General features: G+C 40.8%; 1 protein-coding gene across 1 annotated transcript in view; it reads left to right on the forward strand.

Annotated features, from left to right (window-relative positions):
• Window positions 1-4,769: 4,769 nt before the first annotated feature.
• Window positions 4,770-15,884, forward strand: part of ATP10B (ATPase phospholipid transporting 10B (putative)) — a gene marked incomplete at its 3' end in the record, with an annotated part of 106,548 nt that continues 95,433 nt past the window's right edge. Inside the window, exons 1-2 of the mRNA XM_080804367.1 lie at window positions 4,770-5,050; window positions 6,040-6,234. Of these exons, the coding sequence (XP_080660493.1) occupies window positions 4,776-5,050; window positions 6,040-6,234 (470 nt within the window). The 5' untranslated portion in view covers window positions 4,770-4,775. The remainder of the gene's footprint in view (window positions 5,051-6,039; window positions 6,235-15,884) is intronic.

Genomic DNA, 15,884 nt, shown 5'->3' on the forward strand with positions numbered 1-15,884 from the left:
GTTGACTAGAAGTTTAAGAGGAAATTATTTTGTGAGATTCATACATTTTGTAGGGCTCAGGGTAGAGTGTTTTAAAAACTCCTGTGGTTAATTGAAGGCCAAACTTTCTTAGATTCCAATTAATTTTAATATCAAGATAGTGTACTGTTCATCAGGAATCTAAATGTAGACTAAATTTAATTTTATAGTTGTTTATTTGTTTGTTTTCCCTTCATGGTCCTGCCTAACTGTTATACTTTTTAAGGAACTGGACATAAAGGAAAAATAACTCTCTAGTCTCCACTTACTACTACTTTCTAGCGTTACTTGAATTTTCTTCCCATTTTTAAAATCAATATTTGCTCTAGCCATAGGACACTTGTAAATGTGGCTTCTTCCTAGGATGCTCTCTTACTTACAGACACAATGCACACATACACACAGCACACATACACTTATCCCATCCCCCTTACAGACACAATGCACACATACACACAACACACATATATTTATCCCATCCCCCTGATCTCAGCTCAAACCCCACCTCTTCAGGGACAAGGCCACACCCCTCTGTGGTGCAATCACTTTGGGCCCTATTCTCCTTTGTGACCCTTATCATGGTTGGTGAATATACAGTTGACCCTTGAAGAGCACAGGGGCTGGGGGTGCAGACACTCCGCACAGCCAAAAGAATAAGCACAAGTCAAAATCTACATATAACTTTTGACTCTCCAAAAACAACTACTAATAACCTACTATTGACTGGAAGCCTTTTGGATAACATAAACAGTCAATTAGCACATATGTTGTATGTCATATGTATTATATTCTTTGTTCTTACAATGAAGTAAACTCAAGGAAAAATATTTTAAAAATCATAAATTACATTTACAGTACTATGCTGTATTGAAAAATAATCCACATATAAGTGCACACAAGTGGTTCAAACCCATGTTGTTCAAGGGTCAGCTTTATATTTATTTCTATGAGTGTGTGTTTAGCTTCTGAGTGCCTCACTAGAGTGCAAGTTCCAGAAGAAAAGAAATGGATGTGTAGGTTTTACTCACTTAGTACAAAACAAGAGTTCAATAAGTATTTTTTGGTTCAAAGAATGACTGGATGATTGACCCCTTAACAGTGAAAAGGGAATTTGCTGAAGATGGGATTTCCTTGGTTTGTTAAAATAAAAAAGTAAAGGACTAGGGTTAATTGGAATGTGGGCCAGGCTAGATGGAGAAAGTTGGGGAACAAGAACAGGATTTCTCAGTAAACTGTAATTAACTCAGTACGTTAGGCTAATGGTCCACCAAATAGAAATGTACCCCTACCATCTAGAGGACATTCTGCCAGGGGAAAATGATAGTGGTGCTAGAAGGAATTACTACTTCCAGCCAGAGGGATCTGAATATGAATTAGCAAAACTAGAAACTTCTCAAGCTTATCGTTAGTGGGAGGTACCATTTCAGAAAATTAAGAGAGAGTAACTGGATGGACCTTGTAGAGTTGCTTCAGACAGGGCCCTCCCTCTAGGCAAGCAGTAATAAACCACACCTCAGATAAAAGGATTACACAATACCCCCTTGTTTCCTGATCTACTTTTGGAAAGAAGTAGCTTACTTGGAAGAACGAGTAAACAGTGGGTTAAGGAGCAGCGGTCCCAACGGGTCTTGGCCCCACCCAACCCATTCCAGTAAGTTTTTGGCAGAGCAAAGCCTGGGATTCACAGCTCTGGTCAGGTGCTTTCCCTGCCTAAAACTCCTCAGAACTCTGTTCTACTCTCACCAAACAGCCTTAACAAGCCAGCTGGTCGGGCTCCCTGCTCAGTGGGGAGCCTGCTTCTCCCTATCCCTCTGCTGCTCCCCCTGCTTATGCTCTCTCTCTGTCAGATAAATAAATAAAATCTTTATTTAAAAAAGGGGGGGGGGGGGTTCCTGGATGGCTCAGTTGGTTAAGCCTCTGCTTTTGGCTCAGGTCATGATCCCAGGGTCCTGGGATTGAGTCCCGCATCGGGCTCCCTGCTCAGTGAGGAGCCTGCTTCTCCCTCTCCCTCTGCTGCTCCCCCTGCTTGTGCTTTCTCTTTCTCTGTCAAATAAATAAATAAAATCTTTAACAAGCCATCTGGTCCTTGTCTGGCCCTCCAGCCTCAGCCCTTGTTCTTTGTCCCGTACTTCATGCGCTCTATAGGACACTCCTATGAACATTTTTTTTTTGTTTCTAGAACCAGTTCTTCTCCATGGAACACCCCTGCACAACCTTCCTACCTAGCTAAGTGTGTATATGTATATATGTATACACACATATATACAAACATGGACATTATTTTCTGAACCACTGAAACATCTTGCCCCTTTACCCATAACTACTTTAGGATAAATTTTCTAGGAACAAGAATATTTTCTTATATAACCACAATATAATTATTATAATAGGGAATTTGACATTACTAAAAGGCTATTACTAATCTTCAAATCATTTTTAAATTTTATGCATTGTCCATTTATGTCCTTTATACCTATTTTATCCCTCCCAGGCCAGGATCCAACCCAGGATCACACATTACACTTAATTATCATATCTTTTTAGTCTGTTTTATTTTTTTTAAGATTTTATTTTATTTTTTTATTTGACAGAGAGTTAGAGAGAGATAGATCACAAGTAGGCAGAGTGGCAGGCAGAGGGAGAGGGAGAGGCAGGCTCTCCACTGAGCAGGGAACCCCATGTGGGGCTCAATCCCGGGACCCTGGGTTCATGACCTGAGCCAAAGGCAGCCCTTTAACCGACTGAGCCACCTAGGAGCCCCTTTTTAGTCTGTTTTAATCAGAAATAGTTCCTCTGCCTTTTTTTGACCTTTGACACTTAATACCTTTAACGTAAGCTGGTTATTTTGTAAAATAATCCCCAGCTTGAGGTTTTTCAATGTTTCCTTGTGACTACGCAGAAATGATGCCATGTCCTTGGTACATCATAACAGGAGGCACAGAATGTCAGGTTATACCATATTGGTGATTTTGCTTTAATCTCTTAGGTTAGGTAGTGCCTGCCATGTTTCTTTACTACAATGATTCTTTTTTTTTTACTATTTTAATTAATAATTTGGGGCAAAGATACTTTGAAACTATGGAAATATTCACTTCTTCATCGAACTTAAGTCTACTTGTTTAGCATCCATTTTACATCTGTTTTATTTTTAAGAAAGCTTATTTTACAGTGTGAATAAAGAAAAGCAAAGAATATGATATGAAAAATGGACTTTTTAAACCACCCCACCTAAAATACCTGCATCCCCCATATCAATTCAGTCTTCCTTTTTGAAGTCCTTATTGTCTAAAATTGAGAGAAGCCTGATATGTATGGCATTAGGCACGGCAAGATTTCTCATTTGCATTTTCAACCCTATTCATGAATTATCTTTTCATTTCCTTTTCTTTTACAATAATAAAAAAAATCCTTGAAAGGAATATTTTTTTATAACGAGAAAGAAGATATACGATATTATTTCTGGCTTATCATATGTCATAATATTGCTTTTGGTCACATTATGATGGGCATCAGTAATTGCATTTATTTTTTCATGCTTGCTACAAGGGCTCACTTAAGACTCTGAAGAGCTCTTCTGGATTGAAAATCATTTGGATTGATTAAACTCATGAGGAGAATTATGATAAGGCTCAGATCATATGGGCATCAGGAAGGTAAAATATTACCATTTAAACTAGAAATGGAACTTTTTCTCCTTTAAAGAACCATATTGTCAATGACAGGTAAGATTGTTCATTGTAAGATAAATAATACCTGATGTTTACTGGTCTATTTATTCAAAAGAAAATCAACCTGTGAGCCTAAGTGAGAAGTCCCATTATATGCAACTTCTTACAAAGGATGTCTTTGAATAAAATCCTTCAGGGTCTTTAAGTAAGAATGGCCAGAGGGAAACTTGAAGGCTTGCTTGTAAGTTCCATTACAAGAGCTCAGGAACTGGAATATCCTAGATAAAGCAGTATTTTGTCCTCCATCTAGGAGGATCATCTGAAAAAGTGCTCAGTTTTAGAAAGCACCAAGTGGAGTTGGAGAGAAAGAAAAGGGTCTCCCACCCTCACACCCAGTCAGCCACATTAAAAAAAAAAAAAAAAAAAGATGATGTCCCAGGAACAACATTCTGTACAACATAGTCACCTCAGGCCAAAGTTTCCTAGGAAAGAAACTGTCCTCTGTCCCACCTATTACTCTCATTTGAGGTTCTGACCACAAACAAGGTTCTCCAAAATATCTGTACCAGAGAATTTTAGAGATAGAGAGCACCCTTCCCTTTAAGATATGACTCAGCATATTTTTATGTACTATTTAATTCACTCCTTATAAAAAGCTTGTGAAAAAGGTAGAATAAGACTAGTTTTCCTCATATTACAGTGAGGACACTGAAGACCGTGAAGGTGAAGGGACAGCTCAGTGTTAGGAACAAACCACAGATCACATTCTGACCTCTGGGGGTCATAGCCCACAGGGCTATACCTTTCCTGATAGGCTGAACAAGGTCATCAGCACCCTCCCCCCATCTTAAATGCTTTCATGGTACTTACCACTGTGCTAGTTGTGTATTATTTATATGATTATTTGCTTTATGTCTCTCACTCTTGAACATATGGTTTATAGGGATTGAACCTATTTGGTTCACATCGTATCCCAGAATCTACCTTGGATGGTTGAGTAAACAAGTGGGTGAGCCAATATACCACTTATTTTCTTCTGACCATGGCAACTGCCTGTGTCTGTTTTCATACCGTAGCTTGCTGTCAGAAATGGCCCTTTCAGTGGATTCATCTTGGCACCGGTGGCAGTGGCGAATCAGAGATGGCCTCCCCCAGTCTCCATCAGAAGCCACACCTCTGTTGTCCCAAGACAGAAGGAGGCAAAGCTACAACCTGACACAGCAGCGGGTCGTGTTCCCCAACAACAGCATGTGCCACCAAGATTGGGCAGCGGTCTCCAGGAAATACTCTGGCAACAGAATCTGCACGACCAAATATACCTTCCTCACTTTCCTGCCTCAGAATCTCTTTGAGCAGTTTCATAGGTATGCAACCAGTTGGCCAAGTAATATGTGCTTTAACCAAGTATTTGCTAGTATTTCTGAAACAAAGATGCTGCCCTCGGGGCCACCTAGACTTTAATATCCAAATGCATAAACCTTGAAAAGACTTGTCATTCATTTGCTCATTCATTCATTCAATAAATATTAGATTCTACTCTGTGTTAGGCCATGCATTAGCTGCTAAAGATACATGAGGGGAAGAAAAGAGAGAGATTGTCCTGACTATTTTCTAGTAGAAGAGATAGACATTAATTTTAAGAATTACATAAATTGATATAAAATTAGAACTTAGAGAGATACTTCCAAGGAGAGGTATATGGTGATCGTAGAGTGAATAGGAGGGAGATCTGGCCTAGTTAAGAAAGTCAGGAAAGACTTCCAGGAGGAAGTGACAATTGAATTGAAGTAACCTGAAAGAAGAGAATGCATTAACTGGATAAAAACAGAAGTCAGGAAGGGAGCCAGGGGAATGTTCCTGCCAACAGAACTTCATAGTGGCAAGAAGGAGCAAAATGCACTTGGAAGACTTAAAAACATAAGCCATAATTTCAAGATAATATATGCAAGATCATCTTTTATTTATAAAGCAAAATACATACCAAGCTATCATCCTAAATTTTGTAATTACTATTAAAAAGCTATCATTTATTGAGCAAGTACCATGACTGAGAACCCTCTATTGTGTGTGTAACAAATATTATCCTTTGTAATATCTATATGAGCCCTTAAAAGTAGGTAGTACTATCCCCATTTTATACAAGTTGAAACAAGCTCCAGAGGGTCACACAACTAGTGAACAATTCAAGTTTGAATGTATCTGGATTTGGCTAAAAAGCCCTTACCATAATTCCAGGTGACACTGAAAGAGAATATCAATTTTGTTGGTAAGGGCCAACAATAGGGAACAAAGAGTGAGGAGAGTATATTTTCCTCTCCGTGGTTTTCCCTCACACTTTGCTTGCTCCTTCCAGATGGGCTAACCTCTATTTCCTGTTCCTGGTGATTCTGAACTGGATACCCTCCATGGAAGTTTTCCACAGAGAAATCACCATGTTACCATTGGCCATTGTGCTGTTCATCATCATGGTCAAGGATGGCATGGAGGACTTCAAGAGACATCGTTTTGACAGAGAGATCAACTGCTCCAATATCTGGATATATGAAAGGTAAGAGAAATCATTCTTCTGGTTGCTTTCTTGCAAATAGGTTATGCAAACTCACCAGCATTTTCAAAGAACTGGTCTCTCTACTCACATTTTATTTTCTTAAGTTCACTTAATTCAGTGATTCTCAACCAGGGCAGTTTTTCCCAGGAGGGAACATTTCACAATACCTGGAGACAGGATTTTCCTGCCGTATTGGGAAGGAAAATGCCAATGGCATGTAGTGGATAAAGGCAGAAAGATGATGCTAAACATCATCTTTATGCCATGCAGGACATGCCATGCAGGACAGCCATCCACAACAAATAATGTCAGTGATGTTGAGATTTAGATACCTTAATTTAACATGTATAAACACTCAAATTATTAAATACAAGAATGTTATATTATTAAGAGTACAGTTGAAAGCTCAAGAATTGATGTCTAAGATTGGGGCACCTGGGTGGCTCAGTGGGTTAAGCCTCTGCCTTTGGCTCAGGTCATGATCTTACAGTCCTGGGATCAAGCCCTGCGTTGGGTTCTCTGCTCAGCAGAGAGCCTGCTTCCCCCTCTCTCTCTGCCTACTTGTGATCTCTGTCTGTCAAATAAATTTTTTTTTAATCTTTAAAAAAAATCTTTAAAAAATTTTTAAAAAATAAAATTGACTAGATCATCTCAGGAGACCAAGTTTAAGAGCAGCTCTTTGGAGAGTGAGTGACAAGCTATGTCTCCCATACAAGAAAATGTATACCATTTTTTTTTTTTTTTGGTATACCATTTTTAAAGCATCTGAGCCTTCTTGTTTTTAAAACTTAACCAGGTAGGTTTTAGGACCTAGAGTTGACACACGTGTTCTTGGCTGCCTGGGTGGAAAAGGAAGATCCCCATGGGTGCTGTCGATATTCCAAGAGGCGGAGTCTCAAGAGGTAGAAGGAAGTGGCCTGGCAGGTGCACACCTGTTCTCTGCAAGCTTTTTCCTTGTCATTTCTCACCTGGCGTTTGTAAACCAGCTTTTTATTTTTAATTTTCCTTTTGAAAGAAGAGAGAGAAATTTCCAGCGGAGAAGGCAAGTAAAAGATGTCAGGGACATGACTCATTGGCAGCTCAGCAATGGAACTGATTAGGGAAAAACTCATGTGCCGTGCTATGAGAATTAAAGAGACGAATTGAGCCAAGATGAGAAAGGAAGGGAAGAAAGGGTGGAAAAGGAAAGAAGACAAGAAACGAGTGGTAGTCTCCAACCTGCCCTTTGAAGGACGGTCCTGCAAAGAGAATCCCAACAGGCATTATTGTGGAAATCAAATTAAGACCAGCAAGTACACTGTGTTGTCCTTCATACCCAAGAACATCTTTGAACAGCTGCACCGCTTTGCCAATCTCTATTTTCTGGGGATCGTGGTTCTGAATTTTGTGCCTGTGGTCAATGCTTTCCAGCCTGAGGTGAGCATGATACCTATCTGTATCATTCTGGCGGTCACTGCCATCAAGGATGCTTGGGAAGACCTCCGGAGGTACAAATCTGATAAAGTGATCAATAACCAAGAGTGTATCATCTATCACAGGTAAAGCAAAACCCACTGGGGAAGTCTTGTGGGCCCAGCTCTGATCTTTCTATGGCTGCTGCCACTACCGCTATGGTTGATAGAGAAGATGGAAGAGGGAGATAGCGTTAGTTTATTTCAGTGAAGCTGTTTAATTCTCCACAGTCAGAATTATGATCTAAAACCAAAAACCAGATTTAAAAAAATAAAAAAAAAAAGAGTCTTGAATCCATTGCTTACATTTTTTAAAGGATTTATTTATTTATTTATTTATTTATTTGAGAGAGAGAGTGCGCAAGCCAGGGGAGGGAGAGGGACAAGCAGACTCTGCACTGAGCATGGAGCCCCAGGCAGGGCTAATCTTACAACCCTGAGATCATGACCTGAGCCATAACTAAAAGTCAGACACTTAATAGACTGAGCCACACAGGCACCCCTTGAACCTGCTGTTTATTAAAATTAAGAGGTCTTTATTATGTGGTATTTTCTTTGGTGTTTAACATTTAAGAATTTTGCATAAATTTTCATCTGCTCTTAGTCTGGTGTTACTGTGAGCGCACTGGAGCATATCTGGAGAACTTTAGATGGAAGAGGCTTCACTCTTTTTCAGGAGAGCTGTAGAACATTTTTTTATTAGGTGCAGTGGAGACACACACTGCCTGAATCAAACTGCTCATTAACTACATGACGTTAGGCAGGAGATCCAAACTCTCTGAGCCTCATTTTGTCACCTATAAAATTGAAATCCTTCCTGGAGTGGTCATGAGAATTGCATCATTAGAAAGTGCTTCGCACTATGCCTGATATATAATAAATGCTCAATACCCAAGCTGTAATTGCTTTATTTTTAGACTATAAAACTCATGTTAGCTCCATCATCAAGGCTTTCCTTAAGGTTTCTCTTTGATGTCGTCCCAACAAAAGCAAAAACGGTGAACCACCTGTCTTGCCACATTATTTAAAGTTATTTCATACATGCTGTTGTTTTACAAAGGTTCCACTGAGGGTTGTTAGGGAAAGGACATGCTCTTGGTCAGCCATATCCATATCCTTCTTTAATGAAAGAGAAAAAGAGAAGAGTTGTTGTAGGTCTTAACTTTATGACTGCACATGCAGCCAAAAAAGAAGCAAGGGAGTCAAGTCTAGGCTTGCAGAGCAACTGCCTGCCATGACTCAGGGCTTTCTGGGTTAGCAGTCTGAAGCCATTGATGACTGAGTCTCGAGCAGGGACGGTCTTGACTTTTTGGCAGATGAGGAAACCATCCATCTCTCTCGAAGGGCACCCTCCCTCTGACTTTATCAACCTCAACTCAGCAGAAGTTCTGCAGTCACTGTGGTCACTCTTAAAATGAGAGGGACTGGCTTCAAGGTGTGCACTGCAGTCTTTTAGCGACCTCCTTCTCAGGAGGGTTTCTATTCCCCAGGGAAATGGAGGGTGACCGACCTGGAGCTGGCGGATGAAAGCTTTTATAAGAGACCATTGAATACAAGGGACTCATTTGTTCCAGGGCACCTCTATGAAAAACCCCACTCCCTCCCTCAACAGCAGCTGTGCTTCTGGTCTCTTTGCTTGCAGGGCCACAGTTACATGTCTAAAGAAGTTAATCTGAAGTGTGTGTGTGTGTGTGTGTGTGTGTGTGTGTGTGTGTGTGTGTGTGTTTTCAGCTAAATCTAATTGTCTTGATTGTTGTTAGAACACTGAACACCTAGAGATGAGATTTAGTCATTCCTCACCTTTGAATAATAAAATTATAAAGAAAGGGAAAATAATTGGCAGGTTGCCTTTCTTTGAAGAGACTGTCAACCAGTCCACCCCGTCACTTTTTGTTTGCTCCTTTTCTCCTTTGTTGTTTTTCCCAGAGAAGACATACAGGGGTGAGCCAGGAAACTGTTTCTTTAGGGAAGAATGAGTGTGGACCCCTCAATTAGTCTGATCCTATTCTCCCTCATCTGCCAGAAATCCTCTGCCCTAAGCCTCCTAGAGTCATGGGCCTGTTCTTGGGGATAATCTCAGTGTTGATCAGACCCTAGACTGACCTGTGCTGGGAGCTGGTCTGACAGAGGCCACGCTGTTGTTCTGTTCTCAAAATAGCTTCCAGGGAACAGTGAAAAACGGAGGCAATAGCAATCCGAGCAAAAAGAGACCTTGGTCCACAGGTTCACTGGTAGTGAGGAACATAAGAGGTTTTATAATAGCACTATTTCCCAAAATGTATTCAGTGGAATAATAATGACAAAGAGGTGGTCTCTGAGAAAAAAGACATTCATGATCAAAAAATAATACATTGGCCCTCCTAACCTGTGTTCCATGAGGGAACTGAGAAAAGAGACACCATAAAGAAATCTGTCCATCCTTAACTCCGTGTTGTTCCTAACTTACTTAACCTGGAAATTTTTTCTAACATATATTAACATCTCAATTTGGGGAATTTTACCTTCTTCAATGTAACAAAATAATTGACTACAGGGCCAGGCAGGTAATTGAATGAATGAAGTGGACTAGATACAAAAAGGAAAGCAATATTATCTGTGTACTAACAAATGGGAACGGATCCTCCACATCAGTGCTAGGATGAGCGAGGGAATGATGAGCACTCTGGCAAACAGGGGGACCCACATTCTCATATCAAGAGGCAGAGCTGGCCACCATATGGAAATGCAGACCTAGTGTTGCCAGATTGTCTGAATTTTATTAAAGGAGCTTAGAAGTTAGTATTTTTTTTTAAGATTTTATTTATTTATTTGACAGACAGAGATCAGAAGTAGGCAGAGAGGCAGGCAGAGAGAGAGGAAGGAAAGCAGGCTTCCCGCTGAGCAGAGAGCCCAATGTGGGGCTCAATCCCAGGACCCTGGGATCATGACCTGAGCAGAAGGCAGAGGCTTTAACCCACTGAGCCACCCAGGTGCCCAGTGTTTTTATTGTAAATAACCTGATACTTAAATGAAATAATCTGATATAATTTTTTCAAATACTTCATGCCTATTTTGTTTGGCCTAAAGTTCTTATTTTGCCTGTGAGTCCCTAATTTGCAAACTTGGCTTTAGCATCTGGCCCTAGGAATCTGGAGTCTCTGAAAAAGAATAATTAGATTCTTCTTTTGAGATTCGTCTTCAGGGAAGGAACCTCTTAACCTCTTTGGGCAGGGATGGGGTGTAACTTTGAAGTGAGAATGCAGGCCTGGTTTCAGTAGGTCTAAACTTGAAGCCCACATCTACGACTGACTACTAATAATAGCTTAGAAAAGTCATTTAATTCTCTGGATCTGTTTCCACTTTTGTTAAGACTTGGGAGTCAGACTAGATCTTGTCCTGTGAAACGGGCTCTGAAAGAAGAGAATCCACAACCAAGTAAATTTGAGAAATAGAACATACTTGACATTTTTGAATCTAACAATGCACAGCAATATAATAAAGGTCCTAGGAGGACCTTTATATATAGGACCAATATAATAAAAGTCCTAGGAGGACACTCCATAAGTAAACCAATTTTGTTTAATTCAGTTGTGTCTGTTGGAATATTCTCTACTGTAAGCAGCAGAAACCAATTCAAATTTAAGCAACAAACAGACTTGTTGGTTTAAGTCACTACAAATGTTCTGAGGTGGTCAGGTGATCAGGTATAGCTCAGTCTGCTTTCTAGATCTAGCACTTAGCTGTCCTTTTCATTCAGTCTCCTCTGCATTATCTTTACCCCGGGCAGATTTCCCTCATGGCAGTGAAATGGCTGCAGCAGCTCCAGCCTTCACGTCTACATGTGGTAACTCACAAAGGGAAAAAGAAAGGCACTTCTGGGAGTATTCTTGCAAGGGCAAGAAAGCTTATTTTCCCAAACCTTCTCATACCTCAGTGACCCCAATGGGTCACACGCTAATCCTTGAACCAATCCCTATGAGTAGGAGACGGGATTATGTGAACTAAATTTAACTGAACCACAGTTCAGCATGAAGACCATTTCCCTGAATGCATATGTGCTACCCAGAGAAGATGTAAAACCCAAATGAAAATAATAATAATAATAAAGTAGTTTCTAAGAGAAGGGGGAACAGATATTGAAGAGGCCACCTCTATGGACTCAATACCATCATCTTAAAATATGTTTGGGCCTAAATTCTTTGTAAATTGCTTTGCACATATTAACAGGAGCATATACTCTTGGGGACATTCTGTACTATATATCAGTAAGGTTCTTCCAACTCTGAAGTGGATTGATTCTATAAAAGACCCTGGAATAGGAAGCTAGGAAATTCTAGGTAAATGTTAGTTATTACCTTAATTGATGGATGCTGAAGGACATTTCCTTTTGCCAAATATTGATGGCACATGATAGGATGTCAGGCAAAGAATACAAGATCTAAGAGGACAATTTGTTTTTTGAGAACAATGTAAAAGCTTATATCTCAGGCACTAGCTCTATCCACTTTTTCTCAGAGTCACACATTTGAGAAATGTTGCCTCTGTGTGTGTGTGTGTGTGTGTGTGTGTGTGTGTGTGTGTACATACACATGAATGTCACTGAATACTAGGGCCCTTAGAATTTTGCTCAACCCAATCCTATGCATCATGCAGCCCAGACTTGTTTATACTGCAAAAGACTCCTTTTGCAAACAGCAGAAGCCTTGTTAACAGAATTACAATCCTGTTAGAGCATTTTCTTTTAATATAGCAACTGTGCTTGTGGTCTAAAGGTGACCCATTAATCAGATTTATGGAATGACTTCAAGAAGAGATTAGCTTCAGAATTGTATTAGCTTACTTTCTCCCAGGGCTCAGTTTAATGAATCTAGGAACCATACCCAGCAAGAGATTTCTATCCTTCCATTCAGCTTAGTAAATTTTTGTTTGTATTCAGAAAACATGCAGTAAGGAAGCAGGGGTGTGAACCGAGGAGATCTGTGATGAGGTTTGTTCCCATATTATAATGAAACTAAAGCCCTCCCGTGTCTCAGCAGCAGCTGGTCACTCATTTGTTCCCAAATGTTCATTTGGGATCTATGTGTGTACACCACATAGTAGGCCCTGAATAGACCCCAGGGGTTCTCAGTCCAGGGATCACAAGGAACTTGTAAACAACTACATTGTCCCATGCCTGTGCACAAAGGGCACAGTCATTAAGGGGATGAGGTGATGCATCTGCCTGCAGAAAACATCAAGGTCAAGGGAAGTCTTCCCTGAAGAGGTGACATTTCAAGAGGCATCGGAACATGAGCAGCATTTAAATGGGCAGAAGAAACGCATTTTAGCTCATAGCCTGTTCATGCGTCAACTAAAGTTTGTATGTGTGGCTTATGCTGGTATCAAAAAAAAACGGGATCAAGAAACATCAGAAATTTAGAAGAATGGCTCAGATTAGAGATTTTGAAATTCTGGCTCTTTTACCAATTCTTGCCTGGAAGTCAGGTGGCCACTGTAACAGATGCTACGGGAGAGTGGCCAGTTTTCCGACAACATGGCACTGAGGGCCTGATTTCCCAGCAGTGACCAGCTCTGTTGGGAAGAAAGAAGCCTGACCTGCAACCTGTTTTTAGTTGTATGTCAGTCACCTTTAATGCCAGAGCCCCTACTGGAAAGCCTGAGAAGGCAGAAACCAGAAGTCCTGGTCCTGGGTCTGCCACTAATTAACTGTACGACATCAGGGAAGCCACTTAAGCAGTTGGGGCCCCATTTGTCTCATCTTTAAAGAGTGGTCATAATCTCTATGGCATATTTTGTGAAAAGACACACAGGTGACATACAAGAGGGCTTGAAAATAACAGAGCTATAGAAACAAACTATGCAGTGCGTGCCAAAGGAGGGTGAAAAATGAGTGTCAACGATGGCATTTAAAATGTGACCTCTTACTGGACGCTTGGAGTCAAGGACTTTGGCCTCAGACCTAGGATTGTCCAGAACTGCCACATACAAAAGCCGTGACTGTGTGTAGTAATTTGATCCCTTGAGCCTTCATTTCAACCCCTATAAAGTGGGAACAATACTAGCTCCTAATTCTTAGGGAACTGTGGAGGGAATGAGATCATCTTTATAAATTGTTTAACTTCCTGTTTGCACCATAAGTAGTACTAAGTATTTTTTTCCTTAATTTCCAGTGACTTCAACTCTGATTTTTTCAGCATCAGGCCCAGCCTGAGTCTTTAACTTTCATGCTACACTCCCCACACATGCAAGGGAGGAATCACTCATGTTAGTAGTGAAAAACAAGGCTCTGCTCCCTTCTTTCTATTCAATGTGGCAGAATCTGAAACCTGAAATCAAGAACCCCCTCTGGAACCTGGCCCTCTTTCCCCCTCCTCCCTTTTCGCAGAGTACCTGAGCACACCCACACCAACAGTCACATTCAGTCAAAGGATCCAGATGGCCTCAATTAGCCCACAACCAAGGGCACTTTGTCCAACCCAACTTCTAACACAGAGCATGCGTTAGAATATCATACATGTGTGGTTATTAACAAGGCAGCAGTTTGGGCCCCATTTCACTATTATTTCCTCTAAATAATGGCTCTTTGGAAAACCCAAAGGAGAGGAGATGGTTGATAAGACAGAATTCAGGCTTTGCCAGGGTTATTCTAACATCGAGATACATAAAAACACTTTTCTCTAAAACTATGTCCCTGGGTCGCTGTGGGTGGTGAGTGAGAGAATGTATGTAAAATGCTTAGCATAGTGCCTGACGCTCAGTAGCATTCAGAAAATGTTAGCTATAATCATGATAGCCAGGAGTTACCATGAGCTTGACCCAAGATGATTAAGGAAGAAATGCCATTGGCTGGCATTTGAAACCACATGAGATAAGACAAACTCTGTAGCTAAAGAACTTGAACTCCAAGCTCTTGAACAAAACAAAATGGGCCTGAGGGAAGAATCTGAAAAATGCAAACAACAGACAAACGTCTAGTGTCAACTGAAGCATGACCATGAAAAGCACCGCTGGCTGGAGTTTATGGATCAGCAGCCCACTGCATTCATTCCACACATCTTTGCTCTGCATTTAGCATCAGCAAACCAGGCTCTGCTCTGAAGCATCAATTTTACAAGCACCCACCCTATTCCCACTGCCTCCCCTGAGCTCACAGAAGGCCATAAACTATTTGGGCCAATTCAACTTGTCATTTCAGCATCGAATGCATTAGGTCTTCTCCAAAACTCAATGGATGGAAGAGTCATAAAACAAGAATCCAGGTGTCCCTGAAGCTCTGACCTCATGTCAATAGGCATGATTTATATTTTGGCAGGTAGGGATTTATAGCCTCTGTTAAGGAGCTCACAATTCCAAAAAGTGAGGCTCCTATTTTCAACCCGGCTCTAGTTGTTTAGGTCACCAGTTTCTGAGGCTTCATCTGCATCATAGCTCACTCCCAAACAGAACTAAGAGACCACATCAAGCCATGAAGCTTCCATGGCTGTCACTTATATGTCCAAATAGACACACCTGTGTCACCTTACGCAAGTTAGAAAACCTTTCTGGGCCTGCTTTCTCATTTATGAAATGGAGATAATGGTAATAATAAAGGTTGTTTCATTATTAGGTAATATAATGTAGCTAAATAGTAATGTAGCTTAAGTGCTGGGCAGAAGATAGATAAGCATATTGTGTTGTGTTGTGTTGTGTTGTGTTGTGTTGTGTTCTGTTCTGTTGTATATTATCAGAAGTCTCCCCCCAGCAAGTCCATAACAAAAAGAGAGAGACTGGATATTAAAATGGCTAAAAGTTTCGGAAAAGCTTCTCTTCTGCTGCCTCATGTTCAAAACAAATATGCACAGAATCAGTTACTAAATACTTACCAAACACTTCCCCGTATGCTAGGCATCCCCCACCAGATCCTATGTAGGAACAGAAATATAAGGCTCAGGGGTCATCCCACCTCTCCACAAGTTCATTACATTGTTAAAAGTAAAAGAGACATGGAACGGTTAGGAAATAGGACCACAGTATGTCAGGAAATGGGGCAAAGAGAGGTGCACTACTGATATTCAGTGCCCAGAGTTGAAAGTGAAAGGTCGCATTTACATCTGCAGAGGCTCGAGGAAGGGCTTTTGGGGTGACATCTCAGGCCTTCAGTACTTCCCGGCTGCTTCTCCATAATCTGGGAATGTGACCTTGATGGATTGCACCTGTGAGTCTCTGGTCCCCTGAGCATGG

Source organism: Martes martes (assembly GCF_963455335.1).
Source record: "Martes martes genome assembly, chromosome: 5".
NCBI classification, from domain to species: Eukaryota; Metazoa; Chordata; class Mammalia; order Carnivora; family Mustelidae; genus Martes; species Martes martes.